The sequence below is a fragment of the Cloeon dipterum genome, chromosome 4 (genome assembly GCF_949628265.1).
Source record: "Cloeon dipterum chromosome 4, ieCloDipt1.1, whole genome shotgun sequence".
Taxonomy (NCBI): Eukaryota; Metazoa; Arthropoda; class Insecta; order Ephemeroptera; family Baetidae; genus Cloeon; species Cloeon dipterum.
The window spans coordinates 14,297,792-14,324,693 of NC_088789.1; the positions used below are offsets into that span (position 1 = coordinate 14,297,792).

The 26,902-nt window shown below is 39.0% G+C and overlaps 2 protein-coding genes across 5 annotated transcripts in view; one reads left to right on the forward strand and one right to left on the reverse strand.

The window, feature by feature from the left end:
* Ten-m (teneurin transmembrane protein Ten-m) overlaps positions 1–26,902 on the reverse strand; it is a 227,306-nt gene that overhangs the window by 185,211 nt on the left and 15,193 nt on the right. For all 4 annotated transcript variants that reach the window (XM_065491629.1, XM_065491628.1, XM_065491626.1 and 1 more), the window contains exon 2: positions 1,827–1,893. In XM_065491629.1, coding sequence (XP_065347701.1) covers positions 1,827–1,893 — 67 coding nt within the window. The remainder of the gene's footprint in view (positions 1–1,826; positions 1,894–26,902) is intronic.
* Positions 13,827–16,919, forward strand: LOC135943283 (uncharacterized). The gene is made up of 14 exons (XM_065489743.1): positions 13,827–13,910; positions 13,959–14,127; positions 14,184–14,364; positions 14,430–14,608; positions 14,663–14,761; positions 14,816–14,967; positions 15,171–15,330; positions 15,583–15,773; positions 15,820–16,023; positions 16,079–16,114; positions 16,164–16,290; positions 16,389–16,483; positions 16,547–16,562; positions 16,623–16,919. Exons 1-14 carry the CDS (start codon positions 13,872–13,874, stop codon positions 16,796–16,798), a joined length of 1,824 nt encoding a protein of 607 aa, XP_065345815.1. The 5' UTR covers positions 13,827–13,871; the 3' UTR covers positions 16,799–16,919.

Genomic DNA, 26,902 nt, shown 5'->3' on the forward strand with positions numbered 1-26,902 from the left:
AATATCAAAGATCATTTCCACTGAAAGAAAAACAACATTCTGTGCAATGTTAGCTGAAAATTTACAGTAGAAAATTATAGATATGCAAACAACAGAAAAAATGTGAAAATGTAAAATCAAACACATTTTTAGATTTTTGTGGAATAAATTTTTCAAAATGCGTAATAGGAGGGAAAAAGTAAAGGAAGAAGACACAGAATGAGATTTGCTGCAAGGGGTGGCAAAAATATACAATGTGACAAATGAAGAGACAATTTGGAAATATCAAAATATCACTACCGAAATATCCGACTCGTTCCCAGTTTTGATGAGACCTGCAATTAGTCTTAATAAAATTAAGCTAGATCTGAAAAATATTAAAATTTTCCCTCCTTTACTTCATTATTTACTCCCATTTATTCTTTTTCTATCAAATTTCGCGCAGAAAATAAACCGAACATTTTGAATAATTTATTTAAAATGTTTATTTTCTTAACGGAGTGGCATTTTTGTTGCTAGGAAATTATTGCCACCTATTTAAGATCTTCTTTCGTTCTTGAATTAAGATTTTCCCTCAAGATTTTTAGCTTTCTTCTCATGAATTGAAAAAGAGATTTCATGTAAACAAGCAAAGATTTTCAATTGCTGTTGAAGCACTTAATTTCAATTTTTTTCTTACGTGTGGGTAGAAGTTTCCAGGGAGATTAATTATTTATGTCCTTTTGCATCCTGTTAACATTTTGTGTACAAGAAAGGTGTGAATGTTCTTCACTGACGGGAAAGAGATATGAGTTTCGTACAAAGTAATTGTAGCTTCATGCCACATAAAGGTTCGAATTATCTCTATCCCAAAATGCTAATAAATTTATACACTGTACTCGCATCTTCGAGCAAAATGTTCGGTAATGCGCGTGGGCTCAAATAGTAATTAGTTTTTAACTTTGCAGCAGCAGCACAAGACGACGACGGTGAAACAGGAGTCGAGCGTCGAAATTCAAGACGCGCGCGCGAGATAATTTGCACGCTTCTCTCTATCATTAATAATTCTCACCTGTTCCCGCTCGGCGTCAGCGGCAAATCTCTTTTTCTGCCCTCATTATCCCCGGCCAAGTGTGCTGCGAGTGGTGTACGCCATTAGGCTTTTGTTTATTACGCACTAGGTGCCAACGACAGCGAAGTTTTGCATTTCAATATCAACAGTCTTTCTCTCGGGCACGTGCAAATTATGACAAAGCAGCAACTTTACTGCTTATATGTGCCTTTATTTCACGTTTTATAATTAGGCCAGCTTACGCTAGTAAGTTGTGCTGAATTTCAATTACCAGTCCCCACAGTGAGAAAATGCCTGTAATGATTTGATGTGATTTAAAAATTGTATTTTTTCTCTACTTTAAATTTATGTCCACGTGAAAAATGGAACAAATTTTTAGCTTATCTTTTCTTTAAATTTAACAAAATGTATGATCGCCAAAATGTAAAAATCAATAATCATTTACAAAATAAAATCTTTCTGTATCTGAATCTGAAATTGACTATTGCATCTTTACAAACAATATTTTATTATGTATGAATGTTAAATCTTCTAAGATATAACCGGGCAAACAAAAAAAAATTGCAAGAAACATTTAATTTGATATGATCTAGCAAGATAAAAAAGCACTCATTGTGTGAAAAAGGAAAAATAAATTGTCAAGGGATGTAAAAGTTAAGTGTCCTCTATAAAGTGCAAATTTTACGTTATTTCTTGGAACGAGCTAACAATACAAGTAATAATTTAATAAATTCCTTCAGCACATGAATTTTACATGTAAAGAAAATTATTAAATCGGATATAAAAGGAAACTGACCGTGAAGTGTGTGCGTCCGTGAAGCCGTGTTGCGATAGCCAGTTCTGTCCATGTTGCTGCCGCTCACCTGGAACAAATAAAAAGCAATTCCACTTTGTTAATTCCAACTTCAAGCAGACGATGAGGAAAAAAACAAGCAGAGAGAGGATGACGAAAAAGAAATCTCTTCTCGTTTCGTGTCGAGTGGGTACGCGCCTATGGCGTTTGACAAATTTAGCCAATTCTCATCTAGCGTCGCAAGCAGCATGGCAGAAAATCTTTCTCTTTCTATTCTTTCGTTTTGTGTCATTAAAGGAAATCAATTCCAGACGTCGATTTTAAGACAATAGCAGCAGCAGCTTTGATGGAGAGAGTGCAGGCAGGGCGGGAGCTATCAAAAATCCGCCAACTGGGTGCGCTGGAGAGCAGGTGAGGCGGCAGCTTTTCCATTACGCCGACGAAAACTGTCATGCAGACACATTTTCCTATTGACAAGAGTAATATTGCACGGGATGAAAACCGGCTCGATCTGCCCCAAGTGAAAGCTGTTCTAGATTGAAAAAGGAAGCGAATCATCAGACATAAAACCATTTTTCCAGTGTTTTCTGTATTTTTACAAGTCTGGCTCGTTCGTTTCTTACTCTACTGTCTGTTCTGATTTAATTTCAGCTTACAATTAGCAAAAAATTCAAAATATTCCTTTGCCAGTTTTCAGTTGTTTCATCACTTGCTTCTTGCTTGGAACGCAAAACAATTTCATTCCTATGTTTGTCAAACTTCGTTAAAACTACAATGTATCTCTCCAAGTTTAACTTATTTTTTGCAAGCGAATTCCACTTTATGCGTTTTACATCACCTCTGCAATAAATTTATTTTAGTTTTGAAACCAACAGTACGTCGATTGAAATTTTATGTAGAGTTAAGTTCCAGAAGAATGCGTGGCAAGAAGAAGGAGCGGGACAAGTCGCAGGTGTTGTCAGCAAGGAATCATCATCATCATCATCACTTTTCATTGTTACGATACGACGGGTCGCCGCCACCACATTTAGGGGAAGAAAGATGACTGTCAAAACCGTTCTCTATGCAAAAGTTTAATTAAACCCTCGCGTTGGAGGCGAATAAGTTTTCACCTCTAGTATTCATTTTTTGCTCACGTGTCGCCTAAAGCAGCACTGCATTGAACTAGTATTTTCATTATTTGTTGGCCGTGGAGCAGTGGAGGCCTTTTTATTAGAGAGTGGTCAACATAGATAAAACCGGCAATTGCCATTACGCTCTCGGCAAGACGTAAATTTCGTGGTAGGCCCTTCGTCTTAATTAACCCAAAGTGCCTCAGCACAGGGAACAGGCAATTCCTGCTCGAGGGCTACTTCACGGGGGCAATCAGCAATTTTTAGAACAATACCATTCCTCTCCTAATGCCCACTTGAAGCTTGCTTAGCTTTGAAAATGTTGCAAGATGTTTAAAATAATATTAATATTTTGTTTTCATGTTTTATGATTTTGTTATTCATTTGCTGTCCCTTGCCATTGAATACCACCCTTTAAATAGGGCATTATGAAATACAGCTCAAACTTTCAACAAAAGATATTTTCACATAGTGAATTTATCAAAATGTTTAAAAAGCGACGCTTCTTTTGCATTTATTTTGCGCCTCTGGTTGCTTCCTGTCTGCCTTTATCCGCGCACTTTTATTGTGTGTGCGGCTTCACCAAAAACAGGCGGTAGCAGGTAAAATTGTTTGTTATCTCGTTCTTTATGCAAGCCATTTTCACTTTCATAATTTAGTTACTCGGCCTGATAAGCACCGTGAACGCGCGCCTGCATGGCAACTCGTTCTTTAATTCCGCGCGCCACCTGCACCGTATTAGCGGTTAAAATTTTTAATTCTTTAATCTCAGAATAAATCCAAAATTTTCATTTTGTTTAATAAATTTGAACAGTGATTAATGTAATTTTGCGAGATAGATAAAAAGTTGATTAATCTTGAGGTCTCTTTTAATAACTAAATAGATGATATTTTTAATTGAAGGGTGGCTTAAATGGGTTTAGGGGTAGCGCAAAATCCACAAAATTAATTTATTTGAACGGATTTAGAAAAAATGCCCTCACTGCCGGTGCAGGTTGAAAATAATACCTATCGAGCTGTGCTGGAAAGTATGCAGAAAACGACTCGCTTCCTGCTCCAGAGCGCTGGCGGAAAAGTTCATTTTCGCTCAGCGGGCGATTATGATTTTTGTCAGGCCAAGAGCTGTGACGGGGCGGCGCGGCGCACGCAAATTGATATTCCCATTTTTCGCAAATGCCTCATCCCAGGCCTGACAGGGGAGGATTTTGCAGACCGCAGGGGTCAGTCACAAGGGGCCGTAAGAGGCTTAAAATGCGCGTCCAGCAAGAACAAAGACTGGAACACGCCCGACTAATCCGACGGCCGGCCGGGCGGCTTGTCATTTCGCCGCGCGCATGATAAAACTCTACAACCATATATATTTTATCATCGAATACGTCCCACAGGCACGGGCAGTGCAAAATGCAATGCGGGGAATTGATGGTGAAAATCATAGAGCTCAAAATAAAATTATGTGATCCACAAACATGTTATTTATGGTACATTTATTTGCGGCAACCAAGAGTAAAATCTTAAGTTTTATTGAATTACATGATAAAAGATCTCTTTGGCAAAGAAAATTTTAAACTTTGAGATCTTTGCATTCATGAGCAGTTTTGATATCACACATGTTGTGTCTTAGATATTGCTGATGGAAAAAGTAGTCATATGTCAGGTATATGTATTCGAATTTTCAATAAATACTTCCTTACTTATCTTTCTCTACAAAGTTCATCCATGCATCATTGCCTTTCTCTCGTTGCCCGCTCATTTCCTGCAGCTAAATCCTATTCCACTTTTTCCCTTTCAGACACTTGTATAATTTCGTTATGATCACCCAATCTCGTATTTTTGTGCCTGATTGGGCCTTGTCCGCCAAAAGGAAAAAAAGAAAAACAGCCGTCTGTTATTCTGTCATCTTCTCTCTATTACGGCTTCCTCAGAGGCGATTTCTTTATTTTTATACGCTCATCATAAGACGTGCACAGCTCCGCCGGGGCTAATTAGGTGTTCAGCTCGGCTCCTCAGGTCGTGTTTGGGCAATCAGGACCCCATCATCGAGATACCTACGCGCGCGAGCAGATGAGTGAGTGATAAGGGAGGCGGCTTTTCTGGATCGCTCTACCTTATTTACGAGCGGCAGGTGTTAAAACGCCCTATTAATAGGTAGCAGCAGCGCGGTAATGACAGGCCGCGCGCTGGAAAATGAAAAGCCTTTACACAGTCTGTGCGACCTGCATTGCGGCTCACAATACATATCCACTTCGAAACGCCCACTGTCCAAGTCCAGACCGCTCCCATTGATCAAAGTTTATGAATAATGAAGTTCGGCTTTTAATCGCTCAAAGCTTTGAAAGCTGATTAAAAACGATGGTATACGTACCTTTAATTGATTTTTTTGTACACAGACAATTGGACAAAATGCAGAACAGTAACTACTTATAATTTATTCTATTTTTTGCGAGAGTAAAACTTGGTTGTGCCTTTTATTTTTGTTTAAATTCAATGGAAATTAAGTTGCAGACCAAAAAGATTCCTTGAAAATAATTTATTTGTTTGCTAAGAAAAATTATTCTACAGAAGTGTAAATCTTGCAAAACTCTTAAGTTGTTTTGAATATAATTCTGGTGAAAATTGCTCGATTCAAGTAGCTGCGTCATTCCCAGAAAGTCACTCTAGTGTTGAATGCTTTAGCTGGCGGAGCTCTTGACTCGCTTCCTTGCCCTTTCTCGACCGCCCTCTCTGGGAACCACAACAAAGCGACTCTCGCAAAAGTGAATCCTGCTGGTTTGCAGAGGGCACGATGATAATTAATTTCCCATGAATTATTGCTGGCTGGGGCTCAGCGAAATTTGAACCTTTTGTCGGCAGGAATCAAGCAATAATGTGATAGCAAAGTGAATGACGGAGCTGTAGAGGGATTTGACTCGGCTGCTGGAGAATAATTGTTAAGTAGTGGTGATCTGCATGTCCGTCCAAACTAATTGGCCCTCATTGAAAGGAAGTTTCAATCGATTGGAATGGAAGGTACAGACTTAGCATGTCGTGGGCGCTACACTTCAAATTTTTATTTTGTGTCAATTTTTCGAAAAAAATTATTTGCGTATTTATGCAATTAATGCGTGCGAGAAAAATAAATTGAAAAATATGTTAGATTTTTCCAATGTAGATTTTATAGATTTCCTAGTATGAGTGAACAGTTTTTATTCCTCACAAAATCTTCATACCATAACAAGCAGCATTATACAAATTATGTTAGATATGAACGAAATATTTATGCGACTGTTAAAAGAGCGCTTGTATTAGATTTAAAGTGACCTGAAAAATATTACTGAGATTTTTATTTTCTATAGATAGGAAGTGATTAAATTAATGTTATTACACGATAAGCAAATGGCAAACGGCCGGTTGATGAAAAATATCAGCGTCACTTACCATTTCAAATTGATTAGGAGCTAAGAGTCTCGCGTGCAAATGTCAAATGAGTGCGTGTGAGCGACGAAATTAAACTGCGTTTGTTTGAGTGTAATTGATGACCGCGCTGGCATTTTGATTCAAAAGTTGCTTGATGACAAGAGAAGAAACTCTCTCGCACGTCTGTCTGTCGGGGGAAGGCGGAAAACAACAAATCGGAAATTAGACCGGTTGGGGCGACGGGCGAAGGGAAAACAATAAAAAGTCAAAATGTATGGGGCGGCATGCTCACTCGTCACGACGATGAGGAGATTTGCTGTACAGTGAGAGTGAAAAATGAACCGTGTAAAATTGAAACAAATTGCTCACGGAGAGAGGAGAGCATAGAGACAAGCAATAAAAAATTGAGGCAAGTTTCAAGGGGAGGAAGAAAAATTCTAATTCAAAATGCTTTAGTTGAATCATACATTTAATGATACATTGCACTAAGCGAAGGTCATTACGGTTATTCTAACGCCTCTGGGTAAAACTTTCTGAGCATATCTCTAATGAGAAGAGCATAAAGCAAAACTAGAGCTAATTTTATTTTTTTTATATTGCGTGAATAGATTATTTTATGAAAATTTTCTATTTTTGTTAAGTTTAAATTTTTGCATTAAAATTTATACAATTCTTTCAAATTACTAAATTAACCCCCCTGATGAAAGCAATACATACAGTATTTGCAGCCAGGCTTGTCAAGTGAAAAATGATCAACGAGTTGGAACAAAACACAAGGAAGTTGCGAAGAAAGAAATGGGGGGTGGGAGCTCAAATTGAGACTTTAATTGCGCTACAGACAAATTCAAACAATAATTTACAGGCAGGAATCAGTCAGCAGCACCCTCGCTCAGCCCTGCGACTCCCCTTAATGCAAGGCCTGTAATTGGCGTTGAGAAAAATTTCTTCGGGGAGAAAAATTCGCTTAATTTATATTTATTAATAAGAATTGCGCTGCAGCAGCAGAGTAATAATTCGAGAGATTAAACGAAAAGTGTGCGGCAGCTGCAATGCTGGGCGGGCGGCATTTGTCATTTAGCCCGAATGAGAAATGATTCGAGCGCCGGCGGCTGCTGCTAATAAATGGCGGCTTGTCATGAAATAGGACTATGTATGTGTAGCATACCTCGCTCGCGATACACGCGCGCTCTATGCAAGCGCACAATGCCTTCCGCCGCCAGCTCTCGATGAACCAAATTGAATAAATCCCGACGACTTATTGGAAAAAGCTGGCAGGATGTTTTGAATAATAAATGCTGCCATTGCTGATAACTGCCAAGGCGGTGGTCTGGCGGCGGGGTGAACACCCCCTTTGATAATGCTCAAAGAGCGGCCCCATTCGTCACTCAGACTTCCTCCTGAAAAATGGGCTCTTTCCTCCTCGCCAAACTTCGCGTGTACATTCAGATTATCAGAAGCCGGAGAAATCGCCACAGAAATGGACTATTAATGAGCCGACGGCCAGCATAGATTGATATGAATATATTGCTTTGAAAAGTCGATGGTCTTGCACATAAGTAAGGTTTTGATTGGTTTTGAAGGAAAATTGTGTTGAAATGTTGTTGTTTCATTTTTTTAATATTTTAAGCAATTTAGTTGATTTTAGATTTCTCTTGATATCAATAACTCTCCCGAAACATTGCCATAGATGCATAACTTTCATCGTATACATTTTTTTCTTTCCTTTATTTGAATAATTATATTCCAGATTCATTGCAAAAAAAGCAACGAAACTTACTTAGACTAAACAGGGGGAAAAAAGTTTTGGTTAACTGGTATAACTGATTTCATGCTAGAAATGGGCCCACGAGAAAATTTAGCTGATTTAGATGATCGTGGATGATTTAAACGACTTTAGATGATTTAAAGTAGCGTTCAAATCAATCATAAATTTAGCAGCTTTAATTCATTTGTTAGATTGCATTTTAACTTTATTACAGTAAGAAGCTCCGTCTCCACCAATGCACCACCGTGCAGGCTGGTTGTGAGCTGGAAGCTGCCAGCTTTTGCCTCTGGCAGTACACGAGAAAAAGAGTAATTACTCCTCGGCCGTGCCTGTCTGAAACCATTCCGCCCCGAAGGTCAATAAGTCAAAAGATTTAATTTAAGGAATCCGTCCAGTCAACACCTTTGGCAGACGTTTTTTTGAACAGAGGCGGAAAAAGTGAGAAGCCTCACGTCGCTCAGCGAGCCGTCTGAAAAAGAAGTTCCTGCGCACGTGTCTGGCCTGGACTGCAGGCGATCTGACCGGACACCTAGCTCAAACAACGTGTGTGTCAGTGAGCGAAGCAGTAGATTAATGGTGGTGTCAGGTGAGAATGACACTGGCTGCAGTCCGCCGGTGATTTGCAACATCTGCCCGATTGAAATTTATCACGGCCGGCCACTGCGCAAAATATTGCAGCTGCTGCGCCCGCTGACCTGTCTCGCGCGCACTCAAAATATCTACAACCAGTGCTTTATGTGCATTTTGGTGCATGCGATGGCCAATGGAAAAGTCGATTACGCCGGGAACAAATTTAAAAGGCCTATATTATTAAATTTAAATATTCTTTGAGGTTGTTTACCGTCTAGTTTAGAATAAACAACATTTTATTTATGGTTTGTTTGTATCAAACATAAATGACATATGTCTGGGAGAAACAAATAAGTAGAATAATCAATCATAATGCAGAGAGACCTGGCAGGGAACTTTGCTGGTACGTAGCGAGGAAATTTTGGTAAACAACCTGTTTCGTCACTGCTGGAAAGCAACATGTATTCGAGCAATAAAAATAGCTTAATCTGTAAATTGAAGATTAAACTGAATAATAAAAAACCTGCATTTCAGCTTTATTTTTAAGGAGGAGAGATATTGCTTGCAGCGGCCAAAATTCTTCCCCTAATTTCACCGGCACTTATATTAGCAAAATGATCTTTGCAATTTTTCATTACCAATAATATTTGCAAAAATAATTTAATTCAAGTCTTAAAATCATATATAATGAATGATGAAAAATGTCTCACCTTTTTCAACCACTCCAATGCCAGTAATTATTATAGTCAAACACGGGGCTGCTCATTTAACAAAGTACCTCAGCCCTTTCTCTGCAAACCTTCAGCAGTGTCTTTTGTAATGAACGCAGGAGGGTGCGTAAAAGGCGCGTGCCGTCAGTTTTGCAGCAAACACACACGCAGAACGCTGAGAATATGTATATTTGTGAGCTGGAGAGGTAGGTCGGCGGATAAAAGAGCCGAGTTTGTTCCTTTGAATGTGGTTACATCTGAAGAAGAGCGAACATCAAGTTGATGATGATGGATGTCACGCAAAGGCAGGCAGGTTGCCTAATGTATGCGAGCGCGCGCGTCTCTTTCAGCTATGTCGAGATTTCCCTCGTGTTTCGCTCTTTTTGCGCTGACAAGCTCGCCAAGAATGAGTTTTGCGTGCCAAAAATCGAAGAAGAAATCTGCGGCCAACCGAGTAGAAGCAAAGTATCTCGTCCAACTGCGCTGAATATTAAAAGGCCAGTAAATGAATGGATAAATGAGCGCAAGGTAGGCTGGCACTGAACGACATTTAATTTCGCATGTACAGATGAACTCAGAAAAAAATTGCTCAGCCTAGTTTTACCTTTGGTAATTTTGCACTAACGCTTTAATAGAAATCTAAAGTCACTATTAAAGTATAATTTTTAAATTTGAAATTTTCAGGTCTAAAAAAAATTTCTTGACGAGGTCGTTTTTCCCTGATGAATTTACATCCCGCCAATTTTCCTCGAAGCTATTCAATGTCATGTTTTATTGCTCTACAATAGTTTCTTTGAGAAAAAACTTAGATATATTTTTTCTATTTTTTGAACAGAGCCAGAAACCTGGGGACATAAGTAATGTTTCTGGTCGGGAAAGAAGGCTAATAAGATCTATATTTTCAATTTTGAGGTTAGAGTATCATTTGGTTAACTCTGTCAAATAGGCAAAATACGCCGGAACTTTGAAAATTCCATGATTAATTGAATTTTCCTCCCAAACAACAGTATATCATCCAGTTTTTAGGCCTTCTGTTGTACGAATCGTCGAGCAAAAAGCAGCCCGCAAATAAACACACACATAATTAAACCGGGAAATATCAAGGGGCATTCGTACACGTGAGTGCGGTGAGCGAGGCCAACAAAACTCTCATGCGTGCAAACGATCAAGGGTGCATTAAAGGGCGGCCTTATTTAATTCTCTTTGAAGAAAATTAATGTGCGGCGGTCGGAGGGCAAGGTGTCTTGCATACTTCGCAGGCGATTATTCAGCGCGCAAATGACCGCTGCAGAACGAATGGTGCGGCGTCTGATATTTATACGACCAGAAAATCCCGCGCTCGTTTCATCCTGCTGGGCCAGTTAATTCCAAGGTGTGCACTCAGCCAATAAATTAATCCGCGTGCTGCACTTTTTGCATTTGCCGCTGATCAACCGGACGCTGGCTATAATTGGCGGCGCGCGCGCCCGCCGCACAAAGCGACCAATTAGCTGTGAAACGGACGCTATCTCTCGCTTTCAAAGCCGCACAGGTCAAAGCGAAATGAACAGAGATGTCGAGTACGAGTGAGAACCAACGCACGCGCTCGTTTAAAATTAGCAAACTATTCGCGGACGCTCGCATTCCGGGCACAACAAAAATAGAGTGACACATTGTTTTTGGCTGCTGTGGTATTCACCGATGCTGAACTTCACTAGAGCCCTGACCAACCCTGACACGGCAGTAAAAGACTTACGACAGTTTACCGAGGCAACAGAATTCTTTTCTTGAAGGAAATCTGTTTTAAAATTAAATTTGTGTTCAATTGTGACACTTATTTACGAGCATCTTACTTTTGGTTAAGAGCTGGAAAATTTCTAAAATTTAAACTCAATTACGATGGTCGAGAAAAGAACTTTGCTTACCAACATTAATGGTCTTTAGCTCGTTGTCAGGTGATAGAATACAATCGATAAAGTTGTTGAAAAGCTGAGCCTGCATAGCAAAGTTCGAAATATAAAATTGAAAAAACCTTTCTTGTTTAAAAATCGAACCGAAGATGGATCGCTTGACGTAAAGATAATGGTAATTTTTTAAAACCAGCATATTAAAAATGACGTTCTGAAATTTAATTCAAGTAATTTCCAGAACCTTGAACTCACGTGGCGATATCTTAACCTTTCCTTCGGCTTCCTCGTTTTTGGTATGTTTAATTTAAGGAATACAATTTAGTAAATGATCGTACACCGAAAAATTTTTCTGGAATCGTTCAAATAAAAATCATAGTATAAACAAATCCCTTCATGTGTTATTGAGGAATTTTGAACTGGTCAGTTAAGGGCTCTAGCAGATAATAGAGCGGTGATGACTAATATCTGGCAGCGTTCAGTGGAATTTTCGTGTCGCGCTGTACAACAAGCGAATTATGAATACCAACGCAGTTATAGAGCGTGTGTTTTCAACGACGGCGAGACGGCAGCTCGCTGGCTTTGTTTTTTACTATTGGCTGCCGCCGCCGTAGCTTTTTCTAAAGGTGCGCTAATTGCCGCAGCACATTTAACAAGCCTTTTCATTCATTAATGAGTGCACAGCTTTTTGCAACGAGACTCAGCAAAGATGTTTTTTACAGGCTGCCGGAATTCCATGCGGTAGCCCCTCGATTTTTGCATAGCTTAATTAATCATCGGATTATTTTAATGAAAAATAATAATTTTAATCCAATTTATCACATATTAGGAGGGCTTAATATAAAACACACTTAACATGTATTACTGACAATTTAATTAATTGCCAATTCTTGGGAACTGCAGAGTTAATCAATGAATAGTTAGTTGGGACACATTATTCCATTAATTTATTATGCCTAATGAGGAACCTACGACATAATTAGTGAACCATAAATGAGTACATGAGCTTTTTCATTTCATTCGAACCTGAACTATTTAGCTTAATTTCCTTATTCCTAGCACAAGCTATATGCAACCGGCACATCACATCAGTTACCGGTGTTGCATAAAATCAAATTCTTTCTTTCAGCACAGCAGGGGAAATGATTCTACCAGATGAGAAGTATCGCGTGGGTAATTAATCAAACTGCAGTAAAAGCGCTTAAGCAGCAAATTTCCAGATGCGCAGCAGTTGATATGCCCTCGGGCGACGGGCAAAAAACGCCGCACGTGTGCAAAATTGCGTGCTGCCGCTGGCTTTTTTACTTTTTGAGCTACGTTCACTTTCGATCGCGGTGTGGCGAAAAACAAAAGCGTACTGCCAGCGCTTGTTTGTGCTTTCTCGCTGGAATAATATGCAAATTGGAAATTATTGCACGCGCAGTAGCCTGCTGCTCCGCAGAGCACAATTGCTAATTAACAATTAAACCAGCGCTGATGATGGAGAAGTGCGCGCGTTGCTTCGTCAGCACAGTTGTTTGCCCTGGCTGGCTCCCGCCCGCGCTGCACACGAAAGCAGCTGCTTTCTAGCTCACCCTGAACACACAAAACCAGACGATAGCTTCCACAGAGACTATTAATTTGTAGGCACCTTCAATTAACTTTTTTGAATATGTAATCGCCAACTTGTTCATCACAAATGAAAAGCAAGGAGCACGCAATCTCTAGACCATTAGAAGCGTAATATTAATACAAATCGATCGTAAAGATCAAGGTAGATAAATTAATGTGTTTCGTGTATTTAAATATTATTATATACATGAAACAGTCTACTTTCCGACTAATCTTGAAATTCTTTTTGGCATGATGATATACAGCACGGTGAAAAGTATTTTTTTAATACTTTAAAATACGTAATCCAACGACCAAACTGGACCAAGAACGTGTTGTAAAAAAATTCTGGTGTGCCTGTTACCGCTTGTAAATAAATTAAATTCATATCGTTCCCGCATCGACTATCATCTGGTGCATGTTACCGAGTGGCCATAAAAATGATTTTAGTCGCTGAAAAATGTCCCAGATTTCCTTTTTGCATGTTGACCTGAGAGGTTATCTCCACATGCTTATCGTGGCCAGACAGCTCACCTTTTAAAATGCAATCTAATTTCAAGTGGCAGTCTGACAAAGATAAAAATGTATTAAAAGCCTCTTGAGAATTGAAATGAAAGCTACAAATGCGTTTATTTTTCCATCAAAAAAGGGTTTTTAAGGCAGCACAAAATTAATTTTGTTAATCTAAGCATTACTCTAAATCCAAGATAGATTCATATCGACTTTTAAGTTTAATAAGAGATTTTAAGTGCTTCGCAAAGATATAAAAATTACACTTAGTGCGGACTTTATTTTATGACTTAATGACAAGTAATCAACATAACCACATGGTCAGACCACTCGTTGTCGCAAAAAACTGTGAAAATGATAACAATTGCCTTGAGGAAAATGTAAACTACCAGATATATGTTATCAGGAGAACAATAAATTAGCTTTTTTCCTGAATAAAAAGTTGAATCATTGCTGTGTATAAAACACACGTCCAAAAGATCGACAGAAGGACTCTCACTGTGGCGGTCACAATGCATGTTCCTTTAGTGCTCGCACTACTATTTGCTCAGGTAATATTTCACCTAACTGAACCTTTATTTATACTTATGAAATGATAGTTTGTGCTGGTTTTCAACCAAGAACTTTTTCCGAATCTGACGAGACCCGTGAGCCATAAGAGAAATGTAACGATTGTTCAGAGAAATTACACCAAGCAAGAGTGGAGACAGATCCAGAAGAACCTTAAGCCTAAGCCGGATGTTATCAAAGGAAAACCAATTGTTCAGCGTAAAATAAGTCATACTTGTTTTTCCTTGTAATTGTGAGAAAATGAAAAATTGCAGCTCGTGGTGCAGGACGTCTGGCAGCTAAAGTGAATCCATTTCTGTATGGTGGCAGCTCCGCAAAACCAGGACAGTTTCCGTGGCATGTTATTATTGCTTTTTATTCTTGGTCCGACGGTGCCCTTTGTGGTGGTTCTCTAATTATGCCAAATTTCGTCCTTACTACTGCCGCGTGCATAAAGTATGATTGACTAATTTTAATTCATTTCTATCACAGCTAATCAATATATGAATTTTGCTCGCCAGTACGACTATCCCCCCACAAAATCACTTTTTAGGTTTTGGTGCAGTAAGCCTGAGTGTTTACACGCCGGGAAGCCAGCTCAGGTTAGGTTCAGCATTGTACACTCATCCACAGTTCAACTCAACCTATTTAACAAATAACGTCGGTCTAATTCGATTCGACACTCCTTTAACTTTATCAGGTTTTTATGATGAACAAATTTCTCCTACTTTTACTTAAAATGAAAAAAATATAGACACGATCAACCTGATTGCTCTTCCTTCCCTGAGAGACGCTACCAAAACTTTTGAAGGTATTCAAGGAGTCCTTTCAGGGTTTGGTTTCGAACAATTTGGTAATGCTATACTATACGTAAAATTGGCTTCATACCAGCTTACCGTTGTAACAGGCGAATGGAATGGACCTAATAGCACTTTAAAGTATGTCTTACAACCAGTCGTATCCAGCGAGTTATGTGTTAAGCAATATGGCACTCAATGGTACACGAACAGAAACCTATGCATCTTAGAATCAAATGCACTTTCTAAAGGACCTTGCTGGGTATGTTAAACAAACACAATTAAATAAAAATATCGTGATTATTTTATGCTATTAAAGCACATCTCGTACTTGGTTGGAATCATTTAAACATTTTATTGCCCCTACAATTTCATTGTGTGAACTGCATTTCTAAAAAAATGTTTTTGCTAGAATTGGGATTTCTGTTTATAAGTGTTTTTCTAATTTCATTAAAAAATTTTTAGTTTGATGAGGGTGGTGCCTTGGTGCATAACATCAGTAATGTCTGGGTGCAAATCGGAATCTATTCGTATTCTCCAACACATTACTGCGGATTTAAAGAAAATTTAACGTCGACTTACGTTCGAGTTACTTCACATCTAGGATGGATTTCTACAATTGTTGGTAATTAACATATTGATTTTTCTAATTAAAAAATGGTTGATTTAGTACCGTCATTGGTATGACCTCGACAAAGCTAATTTTTTTAACACTAGCTGGTTCGCTGAAAATAATTTGAAAATTCAAAAGCGATCTATTCAAATTTTGTGAAAATTTTCGTATGAAAAATAAACAGTTGTTCATTAAGCTGGGCTCATTTTAAACGATTTTGACTCTCTTCATAAGACTTTATATGCTTCGTGTTTATTTTTTAAGTTCAGGACTATGAGAATGCCACAACTACATCGACTTCAACATCCACTTCAACGTCCACTTCAACATCCACTTCAACATCCACTTCAACGTCCACTTCAACATCAACTTCCACCTCAACCTCGACAACCACAACGTCCACAACAACAACGCCGCCGAAGTCAACAATCTTATGCTCAACAGCTAACTTCACTGTGAGTGTAAAATTTAGGCAGCAGAAATTGTCTAATTTTAGATTAGAGTGGATTAAGCTGTTGCAACAAACCAACTAATACCCTTGTACCATACGTCGCCAGCCAAAGAATATGCAGTGCAACATCAGCAAATGACCATGTACCGTTCAACGTGTACGCACTGAACATTTGTCAAGCAAAAATAAACAAACCTATCAACTCAATGAACTTTAACGACAAAATCTTAATGGCTCTTTTGGCCCCAAAAGCAGTAAGTATATACATGTATTTCAAATGGAAGAGTTACATTTGATTTTATATTTCAGTGCTTTGTCAACTGTTTCCTCACTACAAAAGGCATAGTAAGCTGATCAGAAGTATTTTTCCATGTTGTAAAATGTTCTACTGCAGATGAATTCCGCCACATCGTCTGTTAACTTGGTATTATTATCGAAGCTCCTCACAGCGCAGCAGACTGACACAACTTGGATCGCAAAAATCAACCAAGCAGTGACAGTCTGCTCCAAAGACGTAGCCAGTACGACCTTCAAAATTCAATATCTTTCCTAACGAAATACACAATATTATTGCTTGAGCACCCAGCAGTGAATAAACATTTTATATTACATTTTACAGAGCTCAGTATTCCCAAATTTTCCACTTTACTTGGCTCAAAATGTAATGGAACTGCAGTAGTTCTGCTCCAGTGTGTCGTCTATAAATTGATACAGGTATTTTGAAACACTTCTAATGCCATTCAAAAGTAAACAATTTGTCAACTTTTCGTTACATAGAGCTGCCCATCAAGATGTAAGTTGTTAAAATCAATAGATATTGTTAAATACTAAACTGTTTTATTTCTGAGTGCAGCGACTACCACTACTTGCTCACAGATGTATTCTGGATTTGACCAATGCGCACCTAACGCGTTTTCCCCATTCATCTCGACTGGAGCAAGGCAGGGAGCTCATATAACGAGCGAGCAAAAGCAATTTCAACTAGAACACGAACTCAACATCCTAGGTGACGATTTAAATTATTTTTAATAGTTTCTCTCTGCTATTGATAATCTATTATTGAAAATTCGGCTCACTATCGGCGAAAATAAATGTTTTTGTGGTTAAATCAGTTCAATGTGTTGCACACCAATAAAAAATTCAATTGGAATTGATTTTTTCTCTGCAGAAGAATATTACCTATTGTTTAGAAAAATATTTAATCAGGCAATTCCTTTAAAAATTTCACTTTATCCAAATCAATAATTAATTTCTTTGACTGTGATAAGAAGAATTTAACTCAGTCTCAAGCAGCTAACGCAGAAACTCGCAGGGATAATAATTCTCCATATATGTGTGTTGTCTGTTGTACACATTTTATTTCTAAAATTTATTTCATCATAATTATTTTAAATGACTGTTCATCGAAAAACTATTATACGCTGCTTTCAAACTCTGGCTATGAAAGGAATATAAATTCCTATCACACTCAACACTTTCCATGGGCTATGAGCTCACCAGGTCCCAATTACACTGCCGAGCGGATAACATGGGACTCGGGTGGCCGCAGAAAAGGTTATTGGGTCTATTTTGTAGCCATATTTTGCCTCCGTACATCGGTGTCGTTTATTATGAAACGCCAGAAGTTCGTCCTAAAAGCTGCTGCTGGAAAGGTGCGAAAACCCCGAAAACCAACAAAGGGCGAGTCACAGAGTCAGCGCCGGTACTCCTTATTTGAGCATATCGTGTCACTAAAATAAACAACTTTTGCCATCTCTGAAATGAGGCAGCCATGAGTAGTAGATCCCAGAAAAGCTCAAATATCTCCCGTTGCTGTGACTCTCCCGAGAATGCTGTAAAAATGACGTCCAGCTGAAAAATGGATCCAGAAGCAGTTATATAATACAGTGCGAACCATTTGAACGTTTTTTGTTTGTTTTCAAACAAATTGAATGAGAATCTCGAACTAATATTTTAAATTTTTAACCCTGTCTCAAGCAGCCAATGCAAAAACCGCGATCTCCACATTTTTCTTTTATTCAATATTAAAATTTTCTGGAACTCTGCAACTAGATGAAATGTAAACTCAACGTCAGTCAAATAAATTATTCATATTGAACATTTCAGCAGCCATGCAATATTCTGCTGTTATTCGCAATTAGTCGTCAGATCAGTTTCAATTTTGGGTGCTATGGGTTTTCCGATTTCAGAGGACGTATAGACATGAAATTAATCAACAGAAGCCTCAAAAGTGGCTTGTATTGCAGTGGCTGCTGTCGTCGGTATGAAAATCCACAGACCAGCAGGTTCGCTTGTTGGAACTAATTTGTGTGTGTGAACGTACAGCAGAACTCATAAATAAACATATATATATTCGCTCACTGCCACCACTGAGTACTAACAACAATATAATCACACAACGGAGCACGCGCCTGTTTTCATAGAAGCGTCGGAGTGCTGCGTCCATGTGGATGTTTATTATCAAAACCACAACGCAGTGAGCGCTCAGGCAGATCTGTTGTGGTCCAGCTCGATCTAACATTCAATAATTTCTTATTATGCTTAATAGGGACAACATTTAGCATTTTGTAAAATAACTTATGCCTATACAAAGAGATTTTAAAATTTATTATTTCAACAACCCCTATTAATGACTTTCCAAGACAAAATTTTCCACCATGAGAGAATTATTATTACTCTGTAAAAAGATGCTACACCAAGACAAGTACAATTTAGCCAGAGCCAGTCCCGGTGAGGTAATAATATTAAAGCAATTCTTTTTTTATTATTTTTCATTTTTGAGTTAACAGATATTTTCAATTAGATATTAGTTTATTTAAAAAAATATTACTTTGTAAAAGGTATTTGTGGAAAGTGAACAGCGATTAGACACGTTTCTACTGTGCCTCAGCGCGGCGTGAGATTGCACCATGTAATTAATCGTTTTGGCTCTATTTTGCCAGCACTGTTCGCCAATTCTGCCCAAAAACGTTATGTGATTTTATTTCAAATTATTTTATGTGTCTATGACAAGGCAAAATAAACAAGAATATATATATATATATATATATATATTAAAATTATTATGTGAAAAATGGAACATAAAAAGAGATATCAGAAATTAACCGCTCAAAAGGGAGATGGGAAATTTTTTGTTTCCACTAGTTTTTAAATTGCTGATTGCAATTTACTTTCCACGTCTGCCAACTCGTGCGTGTATGCGAAATAAACAATTTGTGGCCGCTGACGTTTGACGATAGCATTATCGCGAGCGCCATTCTTCAAAAGGGAAATATCCGCGTCACTCGTTTTCGGTCCAAAGTGGGTGATTTGGGCTTTTTTAGTATTGTGCGCGTTCTCTTGCTGACAGCCAAATCGGCAACCGCGGCTGGCTTTGTGTTTGCTTGCACGCTGCGCGTGTGTTTGTTTGTACGTGTACGTCAAAAATAATGAAACGACGCCGGCTTCTCTGCGACTGAATCTGCGGCGCGCGCAATTTATCTTTTTCATGGTCCAATTAGCGCGACGGCAGATAATCCCGGCTCGTCATAAAATAAAGTTGCAGCTCTTTTCCTATCGTCGCATTAACCTCTCGTCTCGTGCCGTTTTTCCGCATGCGAAATTGTGTATGTGGTGCTTTTGTTGCAAATTAATTGCTGCTCCTTTGTGCGCTCTGCAACGATAAAGCTGCGAGAGACGCTTCCACGTGTGCACCGCGCCATAATAATGTGCCAGCTTAACGCACTCTCTATCTACCTTTTCAGACCTTGCCTCCTTACTGAAATTCACAGATTCTATATGCCTCTTTAGCAAAAATGTTTTTAAATGAGTGGAAATCAAAGTAGTTGCATAGAAAAGCAGGCCTGAGCAGCAAAGCCACGCCTAAAATTAAATTTGTTTTAGATTTCAAATTTTAGTTAAAGCATATCTTCTTAAAATAAGGAAATTTAAATCATTCTTCGTCGAGATATATAGTCATTTTTTTCAGTATGTTGTTATCTTCACTTAAAACGAGAATTTGTAACAAAACTTCCATCGGTTGTGGAAAAAAGTCCCAAGTAAATCTTACGTTTGTGACTTCCAACCAGCGTTTGAGGTGTACTTATAGTCAGTTGGATGGAATCTGCCTAACAAAAACAGCGCTAAACTTTTGCACTGTCAGCAAACTGGATTGCAGACCTCGCGCATCAGCATGCAACGTCGGGCGCGTGTTTGCTGCACAAAATGCAAATGCCGGGTGCAGAGTAGACAGACAACAAAGTGCAACAAGGTGTGTGATTAAAGCACGTAGCCGGCTAATTAAGCGTGATTACTATTTAGTGTTATGACAATTGCGAACGAGCGTCATTTGCATGGTAATTGGCGTGCGCGAGCGGTCGATTGGCGCGGACACGCCGGCAATTGCTCTCGCGATTAAGCAATGATTAGCACGCCGTTTGCGCCGACAGCCGACTTGACGCAGCATTATAGCGAGAGCCAATAATTGCAGCCGGACCAGCTTCAATTATTTATTGCTCATTGCGCGTAGCGTAATTGCGAAATCGACAAAGCGCAAGAGTAATCACCCCATTATTAGCATGCAGCTGCTGGAAATCATTTTATCAGCGCACTGGTGCCACGGCGGGCGTGTCTTGAATCGAAAATTTTGCCGCCCTGTTGACTCTCGAAGCAGCAGGTTGGCAATCCGAGTAATGACTTCTGCCTTTATTGTCCGCCCATTATATTTCTCTTTTGCCGGCTGCACGACAGGCGCAAAAATTGAATCCGGCCTCATTTGGCCAGAATATTGCAGTTTGGCACGTGCCCTTTTCTGCTATGTCATTACGTTGAGGGTCGCCGGCCTAACCTCGCCATTCGGAAAATTGACTCGCATTTTACATTATGATTTGAACTGCGAGCAGTCTCGTTTGTTAGCTTGGCGTGCCTCTGCATACTGATCAAATATCAATATCTCAAATCACTAACTTAAAACGAACGTAGCTTTTATTGTAAGAAATTCACTAAACGTAAGCAGGTAAAAACTAGATGAAATAGAAATTTAAAAAAAGATGTTCTTGCAAAACTTTGAGGAAGGAACTGCAGCTGTAGTGCGCGTGAGTAAATAACATTTTAGATTATCTTAAAGTGTCCCGTGTTTTAAGTTCAGCAGGCACGGTAAAATTCGATAAAGAGGCATTCATTTGCTAGGACAGTAAAAGCAGGGTATAAAATAGATTGAATTTATTTTTAAACCGAGTGGTGCAAAGTTGTGAAAAGAGCTGCTAAAAGTTCATTAATTAGTGAACTGCAGCGGCGGCGGTGAGAGCGACTGGCAGCAGAGGAAAAGGGCGAAAAAGAGGAAGACGATGAGGAGGGAATTCATTATAATTTTCCTGCGCGGCTCAAACGCCGCGAGTAGTGCCACCGACTTTGGTTCCGTTTTTTCCTGCTGCCTCTGCCCCGTTCTCTCTGGTATGAAAATAATTTTCAGCACCAATGCCAGGGGCGTGAAACATTGTAAATACTCTCGGCGGAATAAATCCTCGATTTCCGGCTTAAACGGGGAAACGATTTAAATTAAAGTTTTATATCCTAGGAAGAATAATTTTAAACAACAGTTTTACTAATCCTTGAGATTTTCATCAATAATTAATGAATAGTCAGACAGCTCACCACTCATTTTCGTTGAAGCCAAAAATGCATTTTTATTCAATAAAAATCATGTTTCTCATTAGTTTATTTGTCAGACAATAAAATTAATCTCAACAATTTTTCACGACCCTTTTTACGCGTCGTCCTGTGCTATCCCAGCTTTTAGCGTCGTTGGCTTTGAAAGTCCTGCGCGAGCTCATTCAGGATTTCGCTTAATGAGCGCGCTCTGATTTATCACACACGCAGAGCAGGTAAACCGCACGACGACTTTGCAAAATAAAAAGTCGGCTGGAATGGAGGCCCGTTGCTGCACGGACAAAAAGAGCAGCGCGTCGCGTTTTTACCTCTTTTCCAGCGGAAAGAAAGTGGAACTCGACGGCGTGGACGCGATTTCGTTAATTGAGCTGGAACAATGTTCTAGAGAAAACAAAGCGAGCGCGGAGTAAGAAGAGAATCCTTTTTTGTTTCTCCTCGAATGGACGTGAATGAGAACACGCGATTATTTTCGAGAGATGTCGAGCGTGCTGGCAATAGTCTTTGCATGGCACTTTGACACTCGTCACGGTGAAATGTCAAATGGCGTGTGAAAGGAGCAATTATTTTTCACGTTTGGGGCAGAGAATGACGTGTTACATAACGATTTTGTGTGAATGAACAGAGAATTTTCACCAATTCTGTGAATTTATAGTGGGAAAAGTGTATCTCTGATTTCAATTGCTATTTATTTTTATAAAGTGAATACGTTGAATTATTTAATCCACGTGGCATATTCTCACCTTCCTGAATAGTTCAGTTTGTCACGTACAAATGTGCTAAGTGGTTGAAAGTTTTTCCTACAAAATATTTGCACGCTCAAAGCTGCTAGCGCAGTGTACGGTTTTTTGCTCTTGATTCAGTTGCGCAGTGCGCTGGATTGATTAAAAATCCCTACTATATGCATATGTATTCATTGAAAGAAAGTGTGCCGTTTTTTCCCTCTACACAGCAGTTGTTTTCGCGTAATTAACACTCGAGGCACACTCTCTCGCGCGCAGATTCGTCGGAGCGTGTTCCTCAAATTCTGCAGATTAAAAAAGGAAGGCTGTGTGCTGTCAGCCAGACGGGTGTTCTCCTCTAAATCTCCGTCACGAAGCCGCTTTAATTATTCCTAAAAAGCCAAAGATTTGTTGTTTTTGCGCGCTCGCCAGATTAAGAAGTCCCTCGACGGCTATTTGCAATGAAAAAGGAAGTCCCGTAGCAAAAAGCAGCGTTTTCACTCGCCACCAACGTGGCACGTTTTCATGAATTTTTTAATGACGGTCACGCGCAAGACCCTCTTTTCATCCGCATTTTTTGCCAATTTCCTTCTTTTCACGTCCAAAATCCACGCTCCTAAGCACATGAAAACATCGTGTTTCTGGATTAATTAATTTCAATTCCAGTTTAATTGCAAGCGGATTTAAAAAAAATAATAAAGCTAATTTTAGATTCATCTCTTTTGATATGGGTGACCCCCTGATAGCAGACAACTCGCGAAAACTCTGTGTGTCAATAGCATTGCAAACAAATAACATGGGCACTCGGGCCTCATTGGAAGAAGCCCAGTCCAAAAAAGGACCAGCCCATGTTACTGCCCCCGCACCGAGGTATTTTATCGAAACGCTAGACATTGGAATCGGAATTTAGTACCTAGTTTGCGTATATATTTGGTCCCGCGAAATTCATTCACGCACGATGGAAAGGTGCACACCGCAACAAGTAGTGAGTCGGAAAGCTTTCGCAATCCTCCCAAATCCGAATGGACTCGCCATTGCAACGCAAGAGGGTCAAATGTAGGGACATATCATTCCGCACTCGAACCCCAAACATCGCTCGCATTCTCACATTGCAAATGCACGCAAATCATGCGCTCAACAGTGCGAGCCAACGGCTTTGGATAAGTTAGACTGGTCTCCGTCTCCGTCATTGTTATCATATTTTTTCTTATTGTATTAAAGAAAATGAAAATATTTGAAATAGTATTAAGACTCAATATTTTCCGGAAAAAACTATATTAAGCACTAAATAAGGATGAATTGTTAACAATAGTATTAAAATCAGCTATTTTCCGTAAAAGCATCTCATAGTACCAACCCTGGTATAATAATTTGTTATGTATTATAATAAAAGTGATGTAATAGAATCATGCGTTCCTTTACTCAAGCTTGCGTCTTTTATTGAGAACCACGTAACCATTTTCATTGCAAAATTTTCCATATTGAGATGCGCGTGCAGCGCATAACGAGTCGATTTTGAGGCGAATGGTGAACGTGTGTGCGCGCGTTGGAGTGGCGTGCAAACGAGGCCATGCGGAGGCTGATAAAGAGATGGCTCATCTTGCACAGCATCAGCGCCAACTTTAATTACGTTCGACTGTTTGATCTATTACACCGCCTTGCAGGAGCGCCGAGTAATTAATTTCTTAATTACAGCGCTGCATGCATGCATGAATGTATGTGCACATAGACACAAATGTACATAAACACACTAGTATATAGCGCGAGAGAGGTGAATTTGAGGAAAGCGTTGGCGGTGGCAATGAAGCCGCGGTGGCGTTGCTGCTGGTTGCTTCGCGAACAATTCATCATTCGCAGCAGCACTCGATCTGAATTAATTATAAATCTCTCTGGCAAACGAAACATTAGGTGTGCAACGCAAACATAAACATGTATACTTACGCACCATGCAGCAGCCGGGGAGTCATTAATCACTGTCGGGACGAACAAGGTTGGCGTGAATGCCAATTTCGCGAGAATAGCTGGCAATATCGTCTTTCGCTGTTTACCTTTTTTCACTGGAATTTCATGCTTGAGATGCCGTGGGAAATTTGACTTTGTGTCTCGCTTTTTGCGTTACTCAGCAGCGTGTTTCGCTCGCTTAAAATCAACATCCTTGTTTTAGCAGGAAAATATTAAAGAAATTTGTGCCGTTCTTCCAAAACACAGTCTTCGTTAAAGGGGATCTTTACGGGGCAAAACTGAACCAAACTTCGTATTGAACAAATTTATTGTTTAAGAAATTTAGTAACAATTCATCTGCTACAATAATCATATTAGGAATATTTCTCTTGATTTCAATTCCACTTGTCGTGACCTATATCCAACAATGTGCCCAATGTGCGAATTATGAGGTTAATTTATATACATATTTCTGAAATAAATTATGATTTTTCATTGAGAAGACAGTGCTCGCTGCTTGATTAGCATGCAAAAGTTGGAGCCGATTTCCTTAGAAATTTAAACACTAACCTGGAAAAATTTGGATCCTTTCCAACTTTCGCAATTTTCAAAGCATCTTTAGATGAGTGTAATAATAATAATAATGGGTGATGTTGTGTTTTGTAATTTTAGCGCGTTGCAGATAATAGGCTACAAGTCTTGAAAAAAGACCCTCATAGGGTATTTATTCGATGTAAAACTCATTGTCAGACAAAGACTTTTAACCCCGCTTAAAAGCGTCAAATATTGAACCTGCTTCATAGGAGAAAACTGGAAGTAAGTTCTAGTTTAAACTCATAAAATGTTGTATAAAACTGATTAGTTGAGATATTTTGCTATAACAATGCATGAAGATGATTTGTTGGGCAGGTGAAGGGCACCTTGAATGCGACTCCTAGCCCCTTTTGTAATAATTGTAACAGTGCCTGAGCAGAACTCACAAGTCACGTGCTACCGCGTCTGTGGAACAACCAGTCGCAGAATATGTGAATTTTTGTACAAAGTTATTCTAATGTTTTTTTAGAACCGTTCAATTTTCCCCTGTTTCCAAACGATAGTTTCGTTCGTTACGTCTTTCGGATGTGGGTTGGATGGGATAAATTTACCCTATTAATTAGCAACAACTTCAAGTTTTGAATCTATAATTTTTTTCCAGAACTATGTGATTCTTCAAATAATATCATAAAAAACTAATTGTTTGATTTATTTCCGAGAAAGCACACCCTGCATAAGTTGAGACCTCAAATAGTACATATTTTTAATTGCCAGTTCTTTAGCTTTAACCAGAACTATACACTGATAACACTGCACTAGTAGTGCAACATAAAAATTAAAAAAAATTATTCAGATGATTTTCAGGATTTTTATTAAATCTAAACACACTGATGTTGACATTGCAGAGAAAAACGTATTTTACATCAACGTCAACCATGCAATTTTAGAATTACTTGCGTTTGTTGAATAGCACAGTTTAATCAAAGTTGCTTTTAAAACGCGCATACATCACTCGGATTCTACTTCAAACTTAATTTCAGATCAGCATTTCCCCTTTGAAAAGCATTCATGTTTGCTGCTACTCACAAGAGACCTTATTACACGATTTAAAATTCCACATATGCAAGTACGAGTGCAGTTTACGGATAAAATTCCTGAGCGAGCGACTTCATTTCGCTCCGTCGTCATACACAGTCATCGTGCGCATGAAAGAGTTTTTCGCGTCCGCAGAAATTGGATGCTGCATCGCGCTCGCATGATTGAAATTCTTGGCGAACAAAGGGCTGCTTAATGCAAACTGCAGCGTACGTGATAAAACGCTGGTTTCATTCTTTTTCCTGTGGCGCGGCGCCGTTGGCCTTCCGTCCTTATTTTTTTCCTATTTTATCCGCAGCTCTCATAATTAAACTTGCAGCTATTACCGTGGCGAATGGAGAAGAGAAAACAATTCCCGTCTCATTTGGAGACACAACGAGTACTTTTCCACTACGCCGCATTGTTGTGGGCGAACGTCCGCAGACTCCGCAGGATGAATGCACTTTTGTCAAAGTGTGTAGCTGCAGAGCTGCTTTTGTCTCTTGTGTGCACCGCCATCTTACTTCCTAGTTTCTCTATCTGCCAATCTGACTTTGTGCTGCGCACCGACTTTGTTCTCCAATTAATGCTTGACGATTGGAGTACTTGGCAAAAACCCGTCCACAGAAGAAAAGTTGTCGTGGTGGAGTGAGATTGGTAACATATTATTAACACACGTCATTTGAGTAAGCAAACAAAGATTTTGCATGTGATTCGGAAGAAATCAAACCTACTCATTGATAATGTTTTGTTCGTTTCTTAAGTTTAAAATGTATATGGGATTTTGGATTTTTGAATTTTCTAAAACGAGTTAGGTTAAGTGGGTGGTGATTGTCATGAAATATCGGAAATATCATCAATTTTTTGTGCTCGCCGCTTCGGCACTTCGGTGCTTTCCGCGCGGTTTGATGTCTGCTGATTCAAAATCCACAGAAATTACCGCAAAAATTATTGTAAATATAAAGGTTCAGTTTTATAAATTGCATTATTTAATATATTTAATTAATTTATTTATTGAATTTTATAAAATATTCATTGTATTTTTTATAAGTGAGAATAAACAATAAATAATAATATATAATACATTTAAGCTATGTAAGTTTCGAATTTATTGAAATGGCAAAACACGAACATAGAACAAAACTTATATGCCCTAATTTGTTAAATAAGATGCCAGGGATAAATATGTACGAAGGTAGCAAGTACAAAATCAAAAGCT

Bases quoted from the DNA above. Each gene is read 5' to 3' on its own strand.
- LOC135943283 (XM_065489743.1), top strand. From the start codon at position 13,872: ATGCATGTTCCTTTAGTGCTCGCACTACTATTTGCTCAG. The intron at 15,331-15,582 runs GTAATTAACATA...TTATTTTTTAAG, and splicing joins ATGGATTTCTACAATTGTTG to TTCAGGACTATGAGAATGCC. The intron at 16,291-16,388 runs GTACGACCTTCA...TACATTTTACAG, and splicing joins CTGCTCCAAAGACGTAGCCA to AGCTCAGTATTCCCAAATTT.